The 25,989-nt window shown below is 31.8% G+C and overlaps 4 protein-coding genes across 13 annotated transcripts in view; 3 read left to right on the plus strand and 1 right to left on the minus strand.

Moving 5' to 3' along the window:
• The window catches only part of LOC111426926 (TNF receptor associated factor 4), a 69,334-nt gene extending 54,989 nt beyond the window's left edge, over window positions 1-14,345 (plus strand). For 3 of the 4 annotated variants that reach the window (XM_023061821.2, XM_023061820.2, XM_023061819.2), the window contains 5 exons: window positions 8,583-8,687; window positions 10,483-10,644; window positions 12,613-12,930; window positions 12,992-13,252; window positions 13,312-14,345. In XM_023061821.2, the coding sequence (XP_022917589.1) occupies window positions 8,583-8,687; window positions 10,483-10,644; window positions 12,613-12,930; window positions 12,992-13,252; window positions 13,312-13,665 (1,200 nt within the window). In that variant the 3' untranslated portion in view covers window positions 13,666-14,345. Of the gene's footprint in view, window positions 1-7,737; window positions 7,823-8,582; window positions 8,688-10,482; window positions 10,645-12,612; window positions 12,931-12,991; window positions 13,253-13,311 lie in introns of those variants that run through there. The other variant, XM_023061823.2, reaches the window with a different exon arrangement.
• Window positions 14,346-15,119: 774 nt separating this feature from the next.
• On the plus strand, window positions 15,120-17,212 carry LOC111426970 (pescadillo homolog). The gene is made up of 3 exons (XM_023061898.2): window positions 15,120-15,258; window positions 15,318-16,784; window positions 16,852-17,212. The coding sequence occupies exons 1-3, from the start codon at window positions 15,235-15,237 to the stop codon at window positions 17,101-17,103; spliced, it is 1,743 nt and encodes a 580-aa protein (XP_022917666.2). The 5' UTR covers window positions 15,120-15,234; the 3' UTR covers window positions 17,104-17,212.
• A 1,130-nt stretch (window positions 17,213-18,342) lies between these two features.
• Window positions 18,343-22,599, minus strand: LOC111427002 (protein pelota). Its single transcript, XM_023061944.2, has 6 exons — window positions 22,425-22,599; window positions 21,751-21,994; window positions 21,432-21,686; window positions 19,191-19,413; window positions 18,830-19,129; window positions 18,343-18,773 (listed from the first exon to the last, which is right to left on the minus strand). The coding sequence occupies exons 1-6, from the start codon at window positions 22,463-22,465 to the stop codon at window positions 18,682-18,684; spliced, it is 1,155 nt and encodes a 384-aa protein (XP_022917712.1). The 5' UTR covers window positions 22,466-22,599; the 3' UTR covers window positions 18,343-18,681.
• Window positions 22,600-22,639: 40 nt separating this feature from the next.
• The window catches only part of LOC111427000 (Cytoplasmic linker protein 190), a 47,849-nt gene continuing 44,499 nt past the window's right edge, over window positions 22,640-25,989 (plus strand). For all 7 annotated transcript variants that reach the window (XM_023061932.2, XM_023061935.2, XM_023061938.2 and 4 more), the window contains exon 1: window positions 22,640-22,775. The gene's annotated coding sequence lies outside the window, so the exon portion shown is untranslated. The remainder of the gene's footprint in view (window positions 22,776-25,989) is intronic.

The raw sequence follows: 25,989 nt of genomic DNA on the forward strand, positions 1-25,989 counted from the left end.
CGCCACAGATTACTCAATTTCAATTATATTCCAAGGCAACAGGCGGATTATCAACGTTCTGTTAGCCGCATTATACTCATTGGAAACTTGGTCCGTTAAACCTTCAGCAATAACCGTTTTGCCTATGTTCCGAGCTTAATGAGCTTCCGAGACGAACGCGTCTCTTCTATAAACGCGCACTCGACCGTTGAATGAAACTGTAGCTTCCATTTCGGTAGATATAGAACAAGAAAACTTTGTAAAAGTTGGAAATATTAAATTCTTATTGTGTATTTCAAAGAAGGTTAAAAAGCTCTGAAGAGCGAGCATCCTGTAGTTTTCTTTGGTACCGCAGCACCTGTTACATTTAAATTTAACTTCCTTTGCAATTATCTCGCTTTCACAAAGCACGGCCAAAAGGTGACAGGATGTTACCCATTACAAGTTTGATTAAAATAAGATGTTGAAGAAAATTTTCTTTTTTTATGGATGCCAAGGAGAATCACTTCAAAATTTTAACAAAATTTTATTAGTGTTTCATTTTTATCTCTTTATTAACAATGCATTTGATTTTTTAAAAAGAACGACGCGATAACGTTGAATTTCGTAAAGTCAATGTTTGAACGAATGTATATTTTGTCCCGTTCATAACGAGTTCATGTAATATTCATAGAAAATCGTCTTTACAGTTCGTAAAAGATTCATACATCACGAATACGTTTCACTCCGTTGAATTTTCTACGAGCAGCACACGTATAATTGGAGAGAAACTAAATTGATATATATTTCTTAAAACTACGACGTTGATGTTACGTAAATACAATTAAAAAAACTTTTCAAGTAATAATATTATCAAAATTACTCAATAAAAAAATATATAACAACATACTTTATCGTTTTCTCTAATTGCAACTGAACTGTATGCAAAAGAAATCCATTACGCATTGGGCCGAAGCAAAGAAAATTCCGAACCGAACAGAATCTTAACGACTCCATTCATATTCCGGTGATGATTTATTGGCGCTTTAAAGAGCCGTAAGCCTTAAAGTTGGTAATGGAAGACACTGCTGGATATCAGGAAATATTAAAGCAGTCGTGCGGTCTCCAAAGAGAAGAAGCGCGAGCCACTTTACAACTTACAGATATCGAAAGAGGATTTTGGCATCGCGCACGCTGACAAAGGATGAAAAAAAAATTCAGCAGCGAATTAACGTCCACCTACTTCGTTTAAAAAAAGCGTTCCGACTACGAGTTATGGATCTGTTCGGGGATTATGATTGTTTTTAAGCGGAATTGATGGTGATCTTGCGGCAAGCAATATTGCTTCTGATTTTTTTTTGCTTACGATTGTAAATTTTGGTTTTATAACGGTTTTAAACAACTTCAGATACATTTGACGAAAAAATACTTCAAAAAGTTGCTTCAATTAGATTGCACTAGCTCTTGGAGATCAAAGATGGGGAAGTTTCAAAGTTGATTTTCAGTTGGGTTGCTGAGAACTTTTTAAATAACGACGACACCATCAGGTTTCCAAAGTTGGAGGCAAATTGTAGTAATAGGATATTCTTGTTGAATTAAAGTTTGAACCGAATTTCGAAAACGAATACTACAGGCTTGAGTGGTAAAAGGAATTTGAGATCATTAATATATCTTAAAATACCAATTTTACGTTTAAGATTATGCATTTGCTGTATTTCGAAACAATTCTTGAAATAAGGGGAACTTTAATAGATTAATATAATATATGCTATAAGCTTTATGCACGTTTATGGACAAAATATTACATAAAAATGTAAATCCACCATTGTCATTAAAAATGTTTGTCTTCGAATTTAAATAAAATTTTCAAAATCAGATTTGCTGCTGAGGTTAGTACAGCTTTTGTATTTGGGTGTCATCTTTGTCCTATACTGATTGCATTCTTTGTCTTTTTATGTTTTGAGTCTCTAGACATCTCTAGTATTGGGTATTGGAACAACAGATTGCCATAAACTTCTACGAGCATTTGATGAGCGTTGGATGCGGTTCTCTTTTAATTAAACTTGAAAAGTAAAGCAGGTTAGGGTATAAAACTCGTCAAGTTCAAAGTTTTATAAAAACCGTTTAACATTCTATACGTGTCTTTCGTGATAATACACCAGCACTGGATTGTGATCCAATGCCAGGTTTGAGTTTGAGTTTGTATGCAGTTGTCAAGATGAGAGATGTTAAGGTTGTGGGGCTCCCACTGCCAAAATGTTCTGCCAACGAAGTTGATTAATCTGAAGTTCCAACTGAGATGTTTACAGTTCAAATCTCCAGATAGGATAACTGATAAAAAATTATTCTCCAAACTCCTATTGTCGTGATTTATTGTAGACTACGACGAATATCAGAGTATTGATCGTGAAGTAAAATTTTGATCATGGTCAGCGTTTCTTCTCATGACAGATTAAGTATACTCTGAATTATAGTCATAAGATCGAACAATCAAAGGTGTGTTTAGTTGATTATGCCCAGTTGATGTCACTGGGCAAATTTCATCAATTTCCTTCCGATATTTTATTGGCATTTAATTTAGCTGTTTGTATTGCAAAGCGCAATTTTTATATATACTAAGTTTCAGCATTGCCACAGCACGATTCAGAGCTCTCTAACTGTGTTAATTTAAGCAGGCTAAAGCTGCATAATTATTAAGATTTTTGATGGATTTCTTACAGTTAATTTATGATTTTAACAGAACTAGCTTCCTAAAGGTGATGTGATCTGTTCTCAAATCGAGTTCACAAGTAAATCTAGGTCGATAGTTTCATCTTTGGGGGTTTGGTTTTTCTTGTCAATGTTAATTCTGTTCTTATACTATAGATCAGTTTGACATGGTCGCTGGATTTTGTCGTCGATTCGGTAAATTTATGATCCATTTATAATAATAATAATAATAATGCCTTTATTAATAAGTCGCAAAAAAAAGGAAAGAAAATAATAATACACTCTTAGAAAATAGACTTATTTTCTGAACGAAGTTCAGTTTGGTTATTAACCAACTGCTCTATTTCTCTAGGCTTTGGAGTCTTCGGGATTCTGGGTTTAGATTTTATAGCATCGTATCGGTGAGACCACACACAAGTCAGGGAGTATTTGTAGCAACCTTGTTGTTGGTGATCGAATTTGTGAATTTTTTCAAAGCAATCCGTTGTATAATTTGTTGAGCGGATAGTTTTGGCACGCCTTGCTACCCAACAGTGGGCACATGTGGTTTCTATCTCCTTACTTCGCTGATGCTACCATATCACAGGTGTGTCTGCCCATTTCGTACTCTAACAATTGTGTACTTTGTGATATACGGCTTCTAGGTGTTTTGGAATTAACAGCAATATTCTATCTTAACTGAATATACATGGGGGGCTCAATCTTTTTTTGATGCAATAGTTCAATAGCATTTGATTGTGATCCGATGTCAAGGCTGGTTTTGTATGGTGTTTTCAGCATGGTGATGTGTGTTCACGGCATCTTATCATAATAAGTTCTTAACATAGTTCTTACTATAAAGTTAGTACCTCCAATCAGTACTGATTTTGCTCAGAGCAGTTTCTGCGACTTTTCGGGTGATTTTGCACGTCTTGAACCATACTTTTTTCTATGAATGAGAAGATTTGAGAGCAGTTCTATGACAATTTGAAAACTGACGTCTTTCGTGATTCCATGTAGACCAGATAACAAGTCTATCTGCCTTAAGTTTAGGTCTTCGTTGGTACAATGTTTTGGAGTTGTCATGAATTTAGGATTCATCTTCACCGATTCGGGCTTCGCATACCGTTACCCCCAGGTAAATATCTACTTCTTTTTATCTGCAACTTTGTGATTATTATTAATATTATATCTCTAATTTTGATCAATTTATCTGAAAACCATAACGAATTTTATTACATTTTTGGTTTCAATTCGAAGTATTTCAAGTTTTACGATGATTTAACATCACACCATTTTGTGGTTGTTATCTAGGTTAGCAATAACATTTAATACTTTTTTTTATTCTTCTAGGAACAGACATTTTTTGCCAAAATGTAATGACGGTTCTTGCAATTTTGTGGTCATAAAACTTAATAGAATTTTTTTTTAATTTATGGATGAAACGTAGCTATCTTAAACACTTGTTTTCAAATTTTTTGAGATTCACTTAGTTTAAACGAATCGGAAATTGAATTACCAAAACTAATAGGTCGTAAAGCTTTCTTAAAACTCATAACTTTTGTAACATTTTAAAACTTTGATATTATTAAAGTAATAAAATTTAATAATTTCTTTGAAAGATTAAGATGATCTTTAAAAAAATATGTCCAAACTTTATGAACACAGGTTGTTGTCCGATGACATCACGCGGCAATACTGCAATAACGAACCCAAGGTTCTCCTCTCTTTCTTGCTCGGGGAGAAAAGACTATGAGAAAATAACTCGGTCCAACGGTTGACAAGAGTTATAGACCCGCATTAGCATACCCGAAGACCGCCGTCGCCGCCGAAGAAGACGGTTCAGAGATCGGGTCTTGGTGTGTTATTTTAAAGCCTTCCGAGGCGCTTAGTCATGCAGAAAAATTTCACTCAGCTTCAAAGGAAACAGAACGAAACTTGGGACTCCCTCATTAATATTATCATTGAATAAGATCGAGATGTGGTTTCTTTATGAAATTTTTTCCGCTACGTTTAGCAAAAATGGCCCAAAAAGTCACAAAATTGCACTCGTAAACGTTTAATTAAATTAATCCCGATTTAATGACGTTTAAGTGGAGACGATTAAAACTTTCTCCTCACGTGGAAGTGCTTTGATATGGTTTTTCAACTCGGTTAATGTGATAATTATTCGAGAAAAACTGAAAATAGGTAACATTAACTACAGTTATAATGGTATAATAGGATTTTGTTGGATTATGCAATGGCTTAGATAATAAGATTAATATGTTAATAAGACGAAAATTAAGATTTAAATAAAGATTTCGTTATGAGTTTGAGTAAGATTTTGTTTTGAATTTCAATAAGATCTTTTTATATTTGATTATTATTTTTAATCCGGAAACGAAAAATTTTCTCGTCACGGTTTTTATCTTATATCACATAATAATTACTTTCAAATCGATTCATATCGAATTATCTCTTTACAAAGAGGAAGCGCTTGTATTTAGATTCAGTGAACCTAAACGTTTATAATTTCCGTCGTGTTTATCCAATTCATTCAAAAATAGTGCCGCCTATTTATAAAAGGAGTTGAGTTTACATCGGTTTATCACTATTTACAAATTATCTTGACTCGTGCCAATCAGTTTGAAGATGATAACGTTTTATTAGATGATTCTTTATATTCAAATTTAAAAAAATTTTTTTTTAATCGATGCTGATGGTGTTAATTGAAAATTAAATATAAACCTACGCTTTGCTATATCGGCATTCTTAAGCAGGTGTGCTGAATGTTTTTTTATTATTATTAAATTTGCTTGTTCATTGAAACAACCCACGTTAAAAAATAGATATCAACCTAGAAATTTCAATTAAAATTTATTTCTTCACACCTGCCATATTTCTAGTAGTGTTAAAAAAATTCTGTTCAACGCTTTTTTTTAAATGTGTTGTAGCAAAATTTTTGTTGTTCGATTGGTTCGGTTAAAAATGTTAATGGAACTAGACCGCAATTTCGCAAAAAATTTTATCGATTACTGTTGTGGTAGTTTTGCCGGGGCAATGACACTATAAATTTCAGCAGATTTACAAATTGGATAACGTAAAAAGCGGTCGATTTAAAAGAGCACATTTTTTTTTTCAAACACGGTTCGCGAACCTCTCAATAGTTAAAAAATTTTTCTTACTTCACGTCTTAATTTGAGATTAAGAGACTTTTTTGATAAATTTGTTTTACATTTTCTGCATTTTTTAAATATTTTTTGAAATTTTTTTGTATTTTTAATAACAAGGAAATTAAATTATCAGCGAAAATTATAACATGAATAACTCTCAGATTGCTTGCGTCATGTTCACACAAATCAAAAAGTGAGAATGCTCGCTCAACGTGTTGTTAATCAATCAACTTATTGAAGTTTGCAAAATCAGTCTATTTGGAGCAATACCAATTTATTTGCATATGATTTTGGATTGGGTTGGCCCTCTTTTATTTTTCCACTGAAAAATTGTTGCCTCGATTTGTTTGATTCATTTTTATGTCCTGATTTTATTTTAGACGAAATCTTACCATTATCTGATGTGACACAGAAAATCCTTACATTACTGAATATAACCGTATATTTGTTGACCCACCATTTTAGCCAGTTTAAAAATAACACAATGTGGAAAAGCATGTACAAGAGCTAAGTTGTGAATGAATTGTTGTCACCTGCAACAAAAGGATAAATTTCATGATTCATCAAGAAATGCGAAATGATAACCAATATTGTTTCGAAAGAACACTCAGCACAACATAAACATAGAAGATAACTTTATTAATGATATAAAATGTCTTTGTCAAATGCTGGTTGATTCTTAAGATTATTTTTATTCAATAACGTGAACTTATTTGTAAGTTATTCTGAACTTATTACTAGGTATAAAGAAATGGTTCCTCTTTAAAACGATGTATCTCCTTCGATTTTATGAAAAGTGTTTGGAGATGTACCTTAAAATTTAAAAAACTACATTTTAACTTTTTTATAGAATTTTCTAATAATAACGTAAACTTTAAACAATCATTCTGAACTTATTACTAGGTATAAAGAAATGATTTATATGTCAAATTAAAGAGTAAAGCTCCCTCTTTAAAACAATGTATCTCCTTCGGTTTTATGAAAAGTGGTTGAAGAGGTAGCTTAAAATTTGAGAGACTAAATTTTCACTTAAATAAAAACTCTAGAAGTTCGGAAACCATCTGGTGTATTCAGCAAACATACCAACACCTCCGCACAGGATTATTAAGTCTATTGACAATGAAAGTGTTTGAAGAGGTCGTAGTTAATCAGATATCCAGTCTGTAAATACGTCCTTTGTAAATGTTTATGACATCTAGAGATTTGCTTTTCATCTCATTTTGGCTTAGGTTATATTTTTGGGTTGATGCAAAAAATATGAAATAATAAATTTGCTAAAAGAATGATCATTTCTTTGATGACAACGTTAAAGTTTGAGCTTATATTATTTTAAACATTTTTTATTGGTGAAACTTGTACCAAGTACTATGTTTTTCTTTAAAAACAGATTATGGGATGTTTAGTTTATTTGCATCTGTAATCTCTTGATGCGTAAAATCAAGAGTTTCGAATTTGCTTTCACTTTTGCCTTAACAGATTCTTTCTGCCATACTGTGTCCAGAAATATGTGCATTTCTGATAAACAACTTTGTATTCGAAACGATTATCTGAAGTCAATTCAAAACTTATTATATAGAAAATACTTATTTTCTGGAAAGGACAGCAAAAATATTTTCTTATGATGTAGTTGAAATGTTGATTCGTTTAACATCACTCTACTGCATCGCTACCTTTCGTCTTTGGTAAATTTTTCTATATCTTTATTTTTAGTTAATAAATTAAATTTTAAAAACAGCTAGTTCAACAACCTTTTTATCCAACTATTACAACAAATTTTTTCTTTTCTTGCTTCCTTTCTGTTGATAAATTTCTCGGATGTTTCTTGTTCAACCACACAATTTGATAAATATGATTAATTCGTCGTCGTTATTTCCGTTACGTGTCCAACCAGCAAACACAGTAGGGTTTTCCCGTCTTATTACCAAAGTCTATAGAATTAGTTTAGTGAAGCAACAAAAACCAGTGTGGTGAATAATAAGTTTTACTAAAAATCTTTTGAGAGGATACCGCTTTTATTTAACGTAAGAATTAAAACTTTAAAGTTTAAATCCGCGTAGACGGTTTTTTTAATGCTTACTCAGTAAATAAAACCGTTTGGAATCTAGATCGAGATATGAATGACCCATTTACGTAACCATATGTAATAAAACGACTAAGAAACCGCCTTAGAATAATTAAGAACGACTCGAATAAATAAAATTTACGCTTTGCAACTTTGCTAAATACGTTTGGGTTTTCTTAAGAAAACTCTTCGTTGAGTGTCTTCAACCAAAAAGATCTTTCTCTTTGACGACCATCTCTTCTCTCCTTGTTGGCATTTAGGTCAACGAGTTCGTGGTAGTCATAGACATATCAGATTGTGGTCAGATCACGTGAAATACCGGCCTCAAAGTCAGGTCGACCGCTAATTAGGAACAATTAAAACATATTCCACTTTGCAATTAATCCTTTTTAGTTGCACGTTTATAACAATAACAATTCAATAAGCTTATTATTTCCTTACACATAAAAGATCATAATCGCATCGCATCTACTATTGAATTATTTATAACGAAAGGTTTTAAATTTTAAATATTATTATGTGCGATGAATAGGTGATATAAAAACGTGGTTTTCTCGGTTAATCCTTTTATTAAATGATTTCTCACGGTCTTACAGCATTACAATGAAAGTCATACCGTTAGTTTTACTGTAATTTTTTTATTGTTATACATATTGTAGCAGTTATCTTTTTATTTATATTTAAATAGTATTAATTTTATATTATTGTCTTTGTTTTAGATTTATTCGGATCCGGAATCGGAGAAGGCAATTATGAGCTCAGTTGTCTATTGCATACATCACAAAGAAGGTTGCAAATGGTCTGACGAGCTCCGCAAATTGAAGGTCAGTTACATTTATTTTTCCATGTAAGGTGAGAGAGTACTTTGTATGTTTGTATCAGCATTTTAAAGTTTCAATAAGTTATTTAGTTTGTGGTACAATTTTATTTTAACTACAAATTCTTTAGATGAAATTATTTTCATTCAACCGTGACTACAGCAACAAACATTTATCCTTGTGTTTCCAAGCCGATATCTTAGTTGTCGTTAGAGGTGGTGAAATATTAAATACACCACTAGAAAGCCTGATTTTGTCTTCATATAAGTATTGTCCTGTCAATATCATGATATCAACAGCAGGATAAAAATAAAGGACGTCACCGTTTACCGAATACCCCTCAAAATGATCAAATTTCAAGTCAGTGTGCAACCGCTATGCAACCGAATTTAAGAAAAAGCTTTATCAATTTGAAAAGAACACACTTTAAGCTATGTAAATCCGGGTTTTGTCCGGTCAATATCTATTGGCGTTGGCCAAAAAACACACCTAATAAATAACCTTACACATAGAATCGGTAAATTGACCTTTCTCAGTATAACTCTTTTATTGCATAGGAACAAAAAACTAAAGCAGTATCAACCATACAGGAAATTTTCCGCTCTATGCATTGGTATATAAATTTGGTAGATCGCATGGCTGCACAAGCATGATGTTAATGACAGTAATGATGCTGTAATCATTTATATACGGCAATTATACGCGGTTTTCGCAGTTTTTTGGGGGAAAATGCTTGTGTAACCTTACGATCTACTAAAGTTATATACTACTGTATACAGCGGAAAATTTCCTATACATTCTGTATAGTTATGGAGTTTTATCCGTATCATATAAGAAAGTTATGAATAAAAACGTAATTATACGCGGTTTTCGCAATTTTTCGGTGGAACATGTTTGTGTAACCATGACATCTACTAAAATTACATACCATTGTATAGAGCTGAAAATTTCCTATACATTCTATATGGTCCCGGAGTTTTTTAGTATCATATAAGAAAGTTATTATTCCTAAAATGATTTAATGTGCTCCAAAAACGTTCTACAGAAAGGAATGGTTTTAAAATATCGTAATCGATTTTATTCGACAAAACCCGGTTTTAGATGAAGAAAAGATCAGGCTTTTTAATGGCGTACTTAATATTTCACTATCTCTAAAGACAACGATGATATCGGCTAGTAAAGTAAAAGGAAAAACAAGGGTAAAAGGTTGTAGTTGTAGTTGCACGGAGTTTTCATTCATATTAATTAATCTAGGAAAGAAATTAAAAACTATTCAAAATTTAAATTGCTTTACAAAAAAATTGTTTGATAAATAAATTAAAAAGTAATTCTTATTAATGAAAAGTTATGGAATTAAAAGTTTTCCAAGTTCTTTAAATAAAGGTTAAAACTATTTTTAAGACAATTTTACACATACCTACAAATAAACCCACTTAATTACTAAGTAATGCCATACTTTCTTTCCGCGTGGTAGTTTTGCCTAAGACGACACACGTGCCCAACCTTCCGGCGTTTTACAACATCTTGCAACGTGTTCACCAGTCCATATACTAAACCCACCGGGGGAAAACTCTCTGAACCGTTCAAAATTACCGCAATTTGCACTGCTCCTTATTCTTCAAACCCAACTAATTCCTCTCTTCAACCATTAGTATATTACTAACGTTCAGATACAGATGGTCCTAGGTTTCCCCTCATTTTCCTTTTTTTTACTTCATCCATCATCACTTTCTTATTTTTTTAATTTCCTGTAATTGTTTAAATTCAAAATTTTTTATCAATTTATTTCTTTCCGTTGTAGGCTCATTTAAACACGTGCAAACACGACGCCATACCGTGCACGAGCCATTGTGGTGCTCAGATACCACGGGTGCTTATGGAGGATCATTTAAAGTACACGTGTCCGCAAAGAAGGGCGCGATGCGAGTTTTGCAGCAAAGAGTTCACCGGACACACCTTGGAGGTAAGTGCAGGATAAATCGGGATGGTGAAGAGTCGTTATTAGGATTTATCGGTGGATTACGGGAGGAGGATGCGTGTGAAACACCATTTTGCAAAGTAATGAAAACGAATGGGGTCGTTTAAACCTCAATGGTAGATGATGGTTTGAAAATGGAAAAGTGATTGTAAATTTTTCTAACATTTTTCATAAAGTTGGTTTAACACTATTCACCTAAATCTATCAATTATCCACCCAAACAGATTAGCAAATTCCTTCTTAAGTATTCAAGTATGCGACTAGTTCTCGGTTAACGTCCGTTTCTAATCAAACATTCCCAGATAGTACCAAGTCTACCAAGAAACACCGTGAGCTCGTTGCACTTACGGAGCCGTTCACCGGTACACACACAGGTTCTTGTGTTCGTTCATTCATGGTTCTTCTTCTCGTCCACTCCGCCGGTTTCATTCTCATGGTACCAAGAGTAACCTTGACTGACCTCGTCCATTTTCGTTCTTGCTCGTTTCCTCAGAATCGCGTTCACGTCCGCCACGATGTCCTGAACGAAGATAGCATAAGTAAACCAAAATAAACCTGAAATAAACTAGATATCTTTGGGAAAAGAAAAAACAAACTTAAAAAGGAAGGATGTAATTCTAACATTGTTTGTGTTCAACGCTATGAATGTGCCTTTTTGTTGAAGTATCAATTTATTCGATGTGTTCTGGAATCCGGGTAACCTAGATGTTAATTTCATGAAGATTAAGGATATTAGTGATGATTCATATGCATATTATTATCGTAAATAAATATTGTTTTGAATATTTTTTATAATTTCTATTCCATTTAATCATTTTTATAACCGCACGAGAAGCGGAGTACACACATCATCAATTGCAAATATTTTAGAAACCGTTACACACAGCTACAAGAAATTATGTCATCCGAACGTTAACGTTTTCTTCTTCTCCAACCATTGTCCCAGTTTCTCTCGACATACCTGAGGCTTCTAACTTTGCAATTACAAAACTTTAACAAAAAATTGTTTATAACTCATCGCAGATTCCAACCTCTTAAACATATGATAAACTACTCTATAACTCATTTTCGTTTTGTTCATCGCCACATAAATACTTAGCATGTCAACGAGTTGAGAATCATTAACCTATTTTATTTCCGAATACACCGTAAAGATTTATAAGTTATGATTGTCTTTGTGGCGAAGAAAATCTTTTGGAATCTTAGTGTCTAGACTAATGAAGGTGGATTTCTAAATTTCTAAAAATAAGCTTCTCCTACAAACTAAACCAAATTTAAACTTACTTAAAGAAGTCATTCTATTTTTACCGTGAATTCTTAACTGGGTTCAATGAATGACTATTACTCGTATACATTCTCAAATCATCATCAAAGATCTTAATGGAATCATTTAATATGACTCATTGAATTTAATACATTAAAATCTCGATATAACAGACCTCGTGAAAATAGACTTCGGATGTAACGAACAAAATATACAAATCGGGTTATTCCTCAAGTTGCTTTATTCCATGTTCATAGATAAACTCGTGGTATATATTCAAAGAGTTCAAAGACGGTAGTTCTAGTTTTAATTGCTAGATTCTTATATATTTTAATTTGAATGAAAACTAGAACTAACACTAGACCTAGAACTAGACACATTCAGGTTTAGCCGTACGTCTCTTAAGACGGCTAACCCCGAATGTTGCTAATTCTAAATAAAATTTGTTATATAACGGACTTTTGGCTATAACATTTTTTTGTAACATTTTAGATATTCTTTAAACGTTTTCTAACCTCATTCTATTTTTATCATAAAGCTTAATTAACTCCTACCATCACGAATTCTCCAGTCATCACAAGAAAATTTTAAACGAAACCATTTAAAGTGACTCATAGCTATAAAGTCCTTTTAGTTTTTTTTTTTTTCAAAGAAATCCTTTTATTTAATAGATCTTTTCTTTATTATAGAACCATATAGGATCCTGCGGGTACGAACCAATGTACTGTGAGAACAAGTGCGGAATGAAAATTCAACGTAGGCATTTGAGCCAACACAAGAACAACGAGTGTTCGAAACGATTGCTGGCTTGTCGATACTGTTCAAAAGAATTCGTGGCGGATACTTTAGCTGCTCACCACATAAAATGCGGTCGAGTGCCGGTTGCTTGTCCGAACAGGTGTGATTCGAACTTGTTGGCTAGAGAAGATCTCGATCTTCATCTTAAAGATCATTGCACGGTTTCTGTTATGAGTTGTAATTTTAAAGACGCCGGTTGCAGATTTAAGGTAAATATTAAAAAAAAAAAAATAACAATACAATTATAAAGTTGATCATTTCATTTTATAGGGTCCTAGATATTCCATGGAAAAACATTTGGAAGAAAATTGTCAACAACATCTCACCTTAATGTGCAGTGTTGTAACAAAACAACAACATCAAATAAGTTCGTTAAAAAGCGCTTTATCGAGATTATCATTAAATTATTCTGGGACTTTAATTTGGAAGATAAGCGATTTTTCTTCAAAAATGGGCGAGGCGAAAAATAAGGATGGAATGGAATTGGTTTCTCCACCTTTTTATACTAGTCAATATGGTTATAAATTACAGGTAAATAAAAACTTAAATGATTCAAAATAATTTAATTAATAATTTTAATTTAATTTTAGGCTTCTCTTTTTCCAAATGGAAATGGAGCTGGAGAAGATACCCACATTTCGGTTTATATAAAAATTTTACCTGGAGAATACGACGCTTTATTAAGGTGGCCCTTTTCTCATTCCGTTTCGTTCACGTTGTTCGATCAATCGTCGTGTCCAGAAAAAGCTTGCAACATCGTCGAAAGTTTCATTCCAGATCCAACCTGGAAAAACTTTCAGCGACCAAGTAAAGAACCAGACTCCTTAGGATTTGGATTTCCAAGATTTGTCTCACATGAAATGTTGAAAAAACGGCATTTCATGAAAGATGACACAATGTTTATTCGAGTTAAAGTTGATCCAAGTAAAATTGTCGCTGTATAAAGATTTGTTATAAATATTTAATTTCCTGATCTCTTTTTGTAAACATATGTAAATATTATTTTTTGTAAATTTTATTAAAAAACGTAATAATTTATGGGATATATTTTAAGTTTATTATTATTTTTATTAATAAGACTGGATTGTATTTTTTATTAATTTTTTTTTAAAGAACTTAAATCTTAAACATCGTATCAATATATTTATGCAACTTATAAATATACCATCTAATAACAATAATATCGTTATCAAATAAATAATCGTTGTAATGGATAAATAACCACAATAACGCATATATTTAAAGTTTATACGTTTACTACTATAATTATTTAGTTCTTATATAGTTAGGTTGCTCAGGAAGGCATGTATAAAAAAGATTTTCTTTCATTCTTCTATACCAGTTCTTATAATTTCGTTTTTAATCTTTTTCGATTAAGGAAGGTACTTATTATATTTTTGTTGTATTTTTGTGATAGCTGGAGCGTACCAAAGGTTATTTTGTGTTAATAGTCGGATCTGTAAATATGTATGTACGTTAATTAATCCTCTTTTATTGTATCTGCATAGATATAATTGTATGTTTCGTCGAAAAAAGTCATATAAATATTAAGTTTGTAAGTTTTGATATGTGTGTTTGAGTTTAGTTATTAATAATGAATAAAAGTTCAACTTGTACTATAAAATGTTGTTTTATTTTATATGATTTAAGGAGATCAAGTTAAGTATATTTAAGTCTAAATTTCAGCTCTCATAAATTGAATACTGCACTTGGGATATTGTTGTTGTGTTTTTATATCTTAGTGCTTTCTTATAACAGGTAGAAGAGTTTCGAGTGGCCTTTAATGTTTATGCAGATTTGTTATTTACATTCGTTTAAACTTTATTTAGTGGTAAAGATTTGATTTGATAGCAAGCTTCAACATAACTGCAGCTTTTCCCATTTAAACAATAGCCTGATTGAAATTAGTGGTACCGAAAGATACTAAGTCGTGATGTCCAAACATCTGGTCACATGGATATTTATATGATCCAGTTTTGTATGACTCGTATGACTTAAAGCTTTCTTGAGCTTTTATTCAGCATTTGCAAACTTTTCAACTCCTAAAAAAAGACCTTAGAAGACCTTGGGTCTACTCCAAGACATAGTTTTAATAGTGTAAGATTATTTTAGTACTTTAATAGTATAAATTACTTTAATTTTATTAGTATAATTAGTTAATAAAATTAAATCAAATAAATTACTATTTCATGTTCAAAACTTAGTGTTTCTAGTTACTTTTCATGCTTATACTGCCAATTACTTTTATAATCAAAATACTTTATTTTCGGTTTATAATTAAAATCCGAACAAAACAGTATCATCTAATTAGACGCAATCTATTTTTCTGTAGAATTAATTTAATAATAATGAATTAAATTTAATTAAAATTAAAACACTTAAAAAAATTTGTTATGTTGGCAACCATGTTTTTATAAACATAACCTCTCTCAACACGTGTTGACGTATTTTCACTACTTGTAAAACGTGCGTGCATTCTTTTGTGATTTACTTTTAAGCAACTGATTAAAATCATGGTTTCAAAAAAGAAAAAGAAGGTAAATACTTAATTAATTATATTAAAATAAATTTCTTCATCTTATATTCAATAATTTAGTACACAACCGGAGAAGGATCTCAATTTATGTCCCGAAAAAGTGCTCTCCGAAAACTCCAATTATCCTTAAACGATTTTCGTCGATTATGTATTCTAAAAGGTGTTTACCCGCGAGAACCTCGCAATCGAAAGCGTGCACAAAAAGGAACCCCTGGTATAAAAACTTTGTACCATGTAAAAGATATACAATTTTTAATGCACGAACCGATTATATGGAAATTAAGAGAATATAAGATATTTAATAGAAAAGTCGGACGTGCAAAAGCTGTTAAAGATTTTAAAAGTATGAGAAGATACCTCGATGCTCATCCAACATTAAAATTAGATCATATTGTAAAAGAACGTTATCCAACATTTATAGATGCTTTACAAGATTTAGATGATTGTTTAACTTTATGCTTTTTATTCAGTACTTTCCCTTCATTGGATCATATCCCTCGGGAACAATCTAATTTATGTAAACGATTAACAATGGAATTTTTGCATGCAGTTATTGAAAGTAAAGCTTTAAGAAAAGTTTTTATTTCAATAAAAGGTTATTATTATCAAGCAGAAATAAAAGGCCAAACAATAACATGGATCGTTCCACATCACTTCAGTTTTGAACCACAAAAAAGGGCTGAAGTTGATTTTAAAATAATGTCAACATTTGTTGAGTTTTACACAATTATGTTAGGATTCGTTAATTTTCGTTTATACCATTGTTTAAATTTACATTATCCTCCAAAATTTGCAGCTGTTGAGGATATTGAAAAAAGTTTAGTTGATGAAAATGCTTTTGTTGCTGAGAGAGTAGCAGCTTTAAATTTTCCATTAGCTAAAACTGTTTCTGGAAAAGATGTAGATGATGAAAATATAGAAATTGATAGTTTTAATACAGAGGAGAATTCGGAAGCTTTGGAAGAAGCTAAAAAAGAACAAGAACAAGTAAAAAATTTAAAAACGTTATTAAAAGGATTAAAATTCTTTTTAAACCGTGAAGTTCCACGCGAACCACTCGTTTTTATTATACGTTGTCTTGGTGGAGAAGTATCTTGGGATAAAAAATCATTTGTTGGATCCACATTTCAAGAAAATGATGAAACCATCACCCATCAAATCGTTGATAGACCCTCAATGGAGAAACAGTATATTTCTAGATATTATATCCAACCACAATGGGTTTTTGATTGTGTTAATACAAGAACTTTACTTCCTGTTAACAAATATTTTATGGGTGAAGTTTTACCACCACATCTTTCACCATTTGTTGATAAAGATAGAGATCAGAGTTATGTTCCACCTGAGGAACAGGCGTTGTATGATGGAAATTTATTGGAGGACATGAAGAAACAGGAAAGTGAAGATGAAAAAGATCTTAGTGATAATGAGGAAGAAAAAATGGATGATGATGATGATGAAAACGGCGATGAAGCTAGTGATAAAGATGGTGGTGATGAGGAAATTGATGAAGAAAAAAATGTTAAGGTAAAAAAAAATGATGAATTTAGTATGGTTTTCTTGTGTGATTTGTTAATTTTTAAATATTTTTTAGACACAGAAACTGTCAGTAAAACCGGGTGAAGTCTCCAAAGAACATCCAGGTGAGAAAAAACGCCAAGAACGTCAAGAATATAAGTTAAGAGAAAAAATGGTTAAAAAGAAACATAAAAATCTTTATAAAAGCATGATGAAAGCGCGACAAGATAGAGGAAAAGAAGCTTGGTTATTGAAGAAAAAACGACGACTAAATGAGGAAAAAGGCAAGATTGAGAAAAAGCAGACGAAACGCGAAAGTAAAGTGTAAGAAATGGGACCAGAAATAAAACTTGATTAATTTACTTGTTTTTGTTCTTTAATTGTTTTACTTTGTATTTTGGGATCATGTAAAAATTCGAATTAGAGACTTTGATGGATCTTTATGATTTTAATGTTTGCCCCTAAATCTACTCTATTATACAGAGTCGCTGATATGTATGGAAACGGTCGGTTATCTCCTAAAGTAAGATAGCTAGCAAAAAAAAAGTTAAGATACAAAAGTTTTAGCGTTTTTTAGAAACTATTACAATAAAGACAAATTAAGTATACAGGGTCAGTCAAAAAGTTATGACGACACAAAGTTGTATTTTCTTTAATGGAACACCTGTATATTATTCCATATTTCGGTTCATCTCGAAATTCTAAACAAAATTCATGTAGCACATCATAAACCTAAACTTAACCATTTTCGTGATATTGAATTTTGAAAATCACTCTTATAAATTAGACAAAAATATTTTTGTCGAATATATTCATAATTCATCCAGTTACCTTTGAAAGTTTTTCATCTCCATAGCAACGCAGTTACATAACACATGTCAAAAATTGTTTGAATAATTTGCGCCTAAAGATAAATTATGTCACTAATTAGAAGTTTAGATGAATTGAAATATGGAATAATATACAGAGGTGGTCCATTAAAGAAACCGTAACTTTGTTTCGTCATAACTTTTTGACTGATCCTGTATATTTAATTGTATTTTTTTTAATAACTACTAATACTTTATTGTAATAGATTTTAAAAAACACTAAAACTTTTGTATCTTAACATTTTTCGCTAACTATCTTACGTTTCTATACATATCAGCGACTCTGTATACAGGTTGTATCTAAATTGATGCGATTTTAAGAGGTGTTTTTTTAACGAAAATTAAAGGGGGTGTTTCAATTAACTTTTTGGTCAAAACCCCTTCTCCTCCAAGTTACGGCCCTCTAAAGTTAAGGGTAAAAATCTGCAACTTTCTTATCTCTTTATATTTTACAACTAACAAATTGTTAGTTTGATCACAAAAAATAAAATAATGCTGAGATCAGTTTGACATAATTTCATTTCTTTGACTAATAATAACCAATCTGAATTAATTCTCCTGAGCCTGTGTATTATTTTATTTTTTTGTGATCAAACTAACAATTTTAGGAGAAAATGTCAAGAGACAAAAAAGTTACGTTTTGAATCCCACTATTTAAATCAAGTTTTTAAATAGAAAAATTTAGACGTATTAAAAAGTTGAATTCAATCAATTTATTATTTTAGTTTTCCATGTTATTTATTTGAATCCCACTTCAATTATAATAATGCCGGTACGAAATAAATACAAAAAAATATAATAATGCATATAACAATTAACTATACAAAGATTACCAATAAAATATGGACAACAATGATTGTGGTGTTTGAGAAAATTTAGATTTGTTAAAATTAACAATTATGTTTAAGAATGAAAATGTTACATAAACATTTTTTCAACTTACACAACGTAAAAAATCGCAATGAATGTCAAAAATGGTGTTTTCATTAAAAAAAAAAAAAAAGTACAGATTTGAATTGTCACTAAATTTGTTTCATTTAATCTTCTGTTTCGCTATTTTCATCTTCTTCATCCAACTCTGGCATTGGAAATCTTAGTATAGCTGCTATTCCAGTCAATTGTTCCAATTCTAATTTAAAATTAATACTTAATCGAAAATTTATTTAAAAAGTTGATTTTACTTACGTTCACCTGAAATATGCATACTTGAAAAGATCTTTACTTCTCCGCCAGATTCCTTCACGGATTCCACTAATTGTACGTACTCTTTTCTAAGTGCAAGATTTTTACACCTGAATAAGTTATCAGAGATCAACAAAGTCTCAACAGCTTGGGATTCATTCGCTTTTTCAACATGTCTCTTTCCATAAAAAGCTTTAGCAGGTTCCAATTGAAGCATGGTATAAAAATTTTCCAGCAATTTCACTTCACCCGCCGCTTTTGTATCAGCCATTTTACTTACAACAGCAGGATCCTGGAGGACTTCTACAAAATGGTTAATATAATATAATCAAGATGGTTTCAAATTTTAAGGTTTATCAGTTACCTCTTAGAGAATGTTTAAATCCGGAAGATGAATGAACGAGCATAAATTTGCTTTTATTATCTAGCAATACCTTATTATCGGTTTTAACAGCCGTTTGGAACATGTACTCGTAAAATTGGTCTCGGACAAAGCCCGGGGAAGCTATCAAGACACATTTCACAATATCAAAATTTACATGGCGGAGTATACCTTGCATTACATTATCATAAAATTTGTTTAAACCCTAAAAAACAATTTTATTGTATTATAATTTATATGAAATAACAAATTATTAAAGAAATTGTTTTAATTGTTTGGATTTCTAATAATTTCTTTGTAAATGATTAATTACAAATCAAATACAGTGTGTTAATTAATTATCGTACCCGACAAAGTATGCAACCAATATCACAGAATGGTCTTGCAACGCAACGAAAGTTCCTAAAAACGATGGCGACAATTTATTAACTTTAAAAGACCGTTTAATCTTTTCGGTAAAAAATATGGGCCTATCAAATGATCAGCGACGATGGCAGCTCAAACATTTACGGATAATTGTTGCTGATGATAGCCTTCTGCAATTTCATGTGGATTTTCTTCTGCCCATATGTGGTTATTGTAAAAATTGAAAATACCATCCTTCGAGAAAGATGCTTCATCGGTAAACAAAACTTCGGCTCCAAACTCAGGATTTTGAGCTATTTTGTCTTGCATCCATGTACAAAAAGCCAATCTTGGCGGAAAATCTCTTGGAAATAAGGCTTATACTCTTTGGATATAGTAGGGATACATAAGTTGTCTTTTCAAAATTCTCCAAACCATCGTGTGAGATAGATTTAAGTTGTGAGCAATTTTTGTGGTACTTGTGATCGGATTTTCATCAATTTCGTTGAGGACAGCCTCTTCTACTTGGGGATTTGCAACATAGGCTGGCCATTATCAGCAGTATTCCTTTTAAAATTCCATTTTCTCACAGTTGTTGGTGAATGCGTAGAAACAAGTTATGGTGTGGTACAGGACGATCAGGATGTCTTTCTTGATACAACCGCCTTGCTTCTGCCGAATTACCGCACGCTATTGTTACCATTCGGTAAAGGTTTCAGCGTTTGCGTAATTCATTTTTAATTTTGTAATACAAGTTTACTTTTTGCAGGTACAAACTAATTGTTATTTTAACAGGAGGTAGCTTTTGTTATAAAATTTAAAGCCTACTTGTTAAAAATAAATTGTACAATTTTTTACACAAACGCTGAAATGTGCGAAATGCTTTACCTTTACGGTTTGGAGAATTTTGAAAAGACAACTTTTGTATCATTTTTTTTTATTTTGCAATTATGAAGTTAACGCTTGCTTTTGTTACTTGTTCTAACGTTTACAAAAATTTTGTTTAATTGTAAAATAAAATTTTTATTTCAAAAAATTGACCATGTTTTCCAACATAAAAGTTGATTTTTCTAGAAAACGGTCAACTTTAGAGTTCATGGCCTTCAGTACCTTTTTTGTGTAGAAAACATTGACGGTTCAAATAGGCGTCTCAAAACCGTACTTTTTCCAGTGGCGTAGAAGTTGGGGAGAAAAACAACCACTACCCTTTCAAAATCTTCACTAATTATGATTTAAAAAAAATTTTTTTCGCAGAAAACTTAGCTTATTACGAATAGAAAATGCTTACAAACGCTGTTTTCTGTATGATAAACGGTTCCGGAGATATTCGCAAAAAACTTTTGTTTATTCAATTTCAACGCCCTGTATCTCGAAAATGGTGCATTTTAGAGGGTAAGTTGATACGAACTTTTATTCAAATTTTTGGACAAGCTATCACATCCTGAAGTCCTGCGGATATATTATGAAACACCCTGTATATCTAGATATATTTTAATAATTAAAAAAATATTTTAAATATAAAAAAGATCTAACTTTCTGTTCTTTTATTTAAAATAATTTTTAGTGTATCCATAGATTGAAATTAATGTCGAAAGTAGTGGTAAACCAACCGCTAGAAACAACAATAGTTCTAAAAAGAACTGTTTCAAAAAATATAAAAGCAGCAAAAAACGGTTAAAGAACAAAGAAAATACGATTGTTGTACCCACAAAACGTACGACAATCACAACAATAACGCAAGGTCAGCTTTCAACATCTGGTTACTAATTTAAAATTATCCAAGCTATCACTACATATTGAGATATGCAGCCAATATTACACAGGTCACGTGAGTTATAATTAATTAACACAGTGTATTATTACTTCACATTTTTATACCTTTTCATGTTGTTGTACGAATCCTTTCCTTTTCCTAGGTATTGATACATCAATTTTAATTCTAACCAGCGTCATACTCGCCGTTATTAGACAAATATACGCAAGTCCTTCCTGCATAATAACAGCAGCAACATCAGCATTTTGCGCGGCATCGCAAGCGCTTTCCACACGATCAATTGCCACTGAATCCCATTCGTGTTTTCTTAACGTAAATTTCCTATTCAACTCTAAATCTAATGTATGGTAAGCCCCCATCTACAATCAAACAACAATTTTTATAAAAAAATTCTTATTTAATTAATTTTTTGTTGTTGTTTACCTTAACATATGGGTTTTCTTCAATGTTACGACCTTTTAACCGTAATTTACACGCCTGTGTGTCATACTCAATGTTTTCCACTGAAATTGTAAGTGTTGTACGGACCCGATTTGATGTTGATGAACCTGTTGAGGATTCCGTTTGGACTTTTCGTATTGTAGAACCACGAACTGAATCCCCTTCTGATATAAGATTGTAAGCATGCCATATGTCTTCTGATTCTTCCGGGATAAGACACACTGTCCTAAATTTTCACAAAACAAGAAATTAACCCTATTGAAAAAGTATTGGAAACAAATACCACAATTATTATTGCATAAGACAAACATATGTTGAGCTATATCAAATCCTGATGTATAAATATAACAAAATTAATATTTCTTAATCATTCCACAATAATAATTAATATCTAAAATCGTCTCTTTTTACATTTTGATATCAAAATTTATCAAATTACAACAAAATCACCTTCAACACAACCCATTTTTTATCTTTAACCCAATTAAGTAGGTATAACTTAAAAAACCTCAAAATTAAGCTAAAACCGTTTTGATCAACTCTAATTATTTATTCTAACGCAAAATAAGAACAAATTAGGTACTTTGGAGGTGGTACACGTGATACATAACCTCTCTAACCTACAAAAACAGGTCGTTTCAGTCAATTTTACTCACCCCTCGCCATCCTTATCCAATTCTTTGTAAACCAATTTCATTTTTGTAATGTTTTATTCATTTCATCGAAAGAAAACCACGCGAAACGTTCCAAAATCATCTCCGGTCTTTAAATTTATTATTATTTGACGGCGAGCTGTGTCACTTACACACGCTTTTTGACAGCCCGAACTGTCATTTGTAGATGGCGCGACAATCGCGGGAACGATTGGCGCTGATTTGTCTAAAAAAGCAGCTGTTTGTGAAATTTGATTTGACAAGAGACAGCGAGTTCTCTTCGTTTTTGTGCTGCGAATTTTAACGGATTTTGTGTGATTTAATACTAGAAGATTTGTGAAAATAGTTTTAAACGTAAGTAGATTGAGTTTAGTTCGAGCTTTAGGTAGCTTTTAGTTTTAAAGTGAAGGTTCTTTTAAGTGAAAAATTGTAACTGTTTTTTTTTTGAGAGTAATTATTGTTTAAAATGGCTTAAATTATGATGATTTTTGTAAAATGCGGTCCTTTGTTGAAGGTTACTGCGTAATTTTCGAGAGCGTTCAAAAATTTACGTATTCCAAGCTAAATATAGATTGGTTTGAGTTTAAAATTTTATTTTTGAGGTTATGTCATTCTGAAACAGGTAGGTTTTTTAGAAAGGCAATTGAAACAATTTACCTTACTTAATCTAATGAATGTAAACGTTTAAATTGTCTAAATGTAAATGTAGTAATGTTTTTTTTATCGTTAATTGTTGACATTTCAGTTTTCTTGTGAATTTTCATGAACCTTTTGCAAGTAAAACTGGGACAATAAATGGTTTAAATACCAAATCGATGACTCAAAATAGATTCTAAAGATCGTCATTTATATAAATATTTATTAACAAATTTGCGTCGTTTTTAGCATCTAAAAATAGGCATTTAAAACAATATTTCAGTTTAAAATAAATTTAAAAAAAGGGGTGTAAAGTGGCGTTGAGCCAGCTTTTTATTTATAAATATTTTTTTTTTTAATGTTTTCTGTTTAGCTTTTCGCATGTTCTCGACGAAATAAAAAAGAATAAAGTAGAACTTCCGCTTGACATACTCTGAATAGTAAATCAATATAAAAGTATATTACACATTAAGTCGAAGTTCCGGTGTTGGAAATTTTACGCTCTACTGTTCAAATGGTAATGTTGAAGCAGATGTTTTCAATCTGACCTGGTTCTTATTAGTAACGTTCTTCTTGAAATCACGATTTACATCTGTTACCTTCCGCGGTTTTTCGACCTTAACACCAAAGAAATGTATTCTATTTTTATGTTAATTGTTTTGCTTTGTGTCCCAAAAATACTAAGGGTCAAGATCAATGTTATCTTTTAAACATATGTTAAACAGTGTTTTTAAAGCTGCTCTTTGAAGCATTAAATAATAAATCATATAATTCTAATTGTAGATAACTAATTGGTGAGTATTGTAATAATAAGTGCGTCTATTTGGAATGATCTTAGTAATTAGTTTCTTATAATCGAATGATTTTTGGTATGTGACTATGACGTTGTATTTTTTTGTGAAGATTTATGAACTGAAATAAAAACTGACGAAATATTATGTCCAGTGGATGTTTAATAAAGTTTGTATGCAAAATAGGTTCAAGATCTTGAACGAATTTATTTATACATGGTTCCAATTAATCGGCTTGAAGAAAATATTTCTTGGAAATACATTTTTTTTAATGTTTTCATGTATTGCAATCAGTTCAAAACCTTTCGACACTATTCGCAAAAAAATGTTATCTGTAACTCTAAAAAAATTTTAAGTTGTAAGTCTAAATGTAATGTTAATCATTGAGCCTCGGGCGCAAGCGAGCTTAATTACTCAAAAGATCTAAAACTTAATCTGATAAATACGAGGCTGCTCGTGGCCGAGGCGTTTCAATCAGTTTTAGGTTGATATGATAATTACTGGAACTAGGCAAGCAAACTCGGATTAATTAGTTAAAACATCTACAACTTCACCTGATTTCTGTTTCTGAAAAGCTATAATATTATGATGTATGTATTATGAATTATGATGTATTAAGTTTTTGGTGAGCGCTATACCTACGGTCGTCGATGTTTATAATAAGTTATAGTAATCTTTTTAGCTCGAAATGGTACGTAGTGTATCTTCAACTCCAAGATCTGTTATCTTATAAGTGTTGTGGAATCATTAGCAGTTCTATCTTTATCTGTTCCTTCTTAAATGTCAACCAAGGTGCGGATTATACAGTATTTTGATTGCCTCGTTTGGATTTGATTAGTCAATTCCAATAATTTGCTCAGATTTCGATCAGACAGAAGCAGGCCTTCATGATTTTTCCTCGTCTCATCTCACAATAAATAATAATTTAAGAATTTACTTTTCTTAATAAGATATATTTTCGTTTTATTTGGTATTTATTTCTTTTAAGGTTCACAGCCAAAACAGCGGAGCTTAGCTGTCAATCCTCAAGGTAAATTGTCAATCATTAAAGTAGCACTGCAAAAGGTTGAACTCGTCAAGTCTAAATCTTTTTAGTTTATTAAATTGTTACTTTTCCAGTTGTTAAAGAACACCGCCCTAATTATTTTTCCACCGTTCATTTACATTATGAAAGGCTTCTTTACGACTTGACAGTGTATTTGAAGATTTCTATTGAGAATTTCAATTTGAAATGAGATGGGCAAGAACCGTGGTTGAGGAATTGCAGTTCAGTGTCATCCGTATGTTTATTTATTATTTAACGTATGAAATGAAGGCATAACGAAAATGGGTATATTGATACGTGGGGTCTGATCGTTCTGGTTTGTTATTCATTCATGATGCCAAGCGTTTGTCAGGCTGAATTCTTCATCTGCAGCTGTGGCTGCTGTTTTGATCGGTGGCTTTCTGGATTTGGTGTGATAGGTGTTGGTTGCTCAAGATCTTCTGTATTACCTTGTAAGGGCATTTATACCGCATAGATTTTCTGGGCAATTCCACTGGTGTAGATTTGATTATCCGTGTAATCATTCCCATCATGTTATTGAGCTGAGCAATGATTCTGTGGACATGAGGACTGTTAAACCACACTGGCTCATAGTATTCAGCCGTTGAGAAGACGAGGCTCAAGGCCGTTAAGCGCATGGTGGAGGCCGACGCTTCCCATGTTGTTCCACTGAGCTTTTGTATAAAATTCTTCCCCGTTTTTAGTTTCTCCGCTGCTTTCATTTGTTCTTTGAAGGAGGCCGTTCTCTCAAGTGTAACGCCTAGATATTTTGGTGTTTTGATGTGAGTAAGCCATGTGTTCTCGACTAGTTTATTGCTATTTTCGGAAGTATTTTTCCAGATTCTCTAGATTGGCTGTCGTGATCTTATCTGATTCTTCGAACGATTTACATCTTATTGCAAGAGCCCAGTTATCGCTGTAGCCCCGCTTTTTATATCTTGTTTCTAGCATAACTAAAGATCTAATGTTATCTAAATCTAATACCATCTGTAAACAAATAACAAATGTGATGGTTCTTATATCAGAACTCCTCTTCAATACTTATCCAACCGTATTAATCAGCATAGACGGGATGGTTTGAGGCGTAATGAAAAGA

Source organism: Onthophagus taurus, chromosome 2 (assembly GCF_036711975.1).
Source record: "Onthophagus taurus isolate NC chromosome 2, IU_Otau_3.0, whole genome shotgun sequence".
In the NCBI taxonomy this organism is placed as follows: domain Eukaryota; kingdom Metazoa; phylum Arthropoda; class Insecta; order Coleoptera; family Scarabaeidae; genus Onthophagus; species Onthophagus taurus.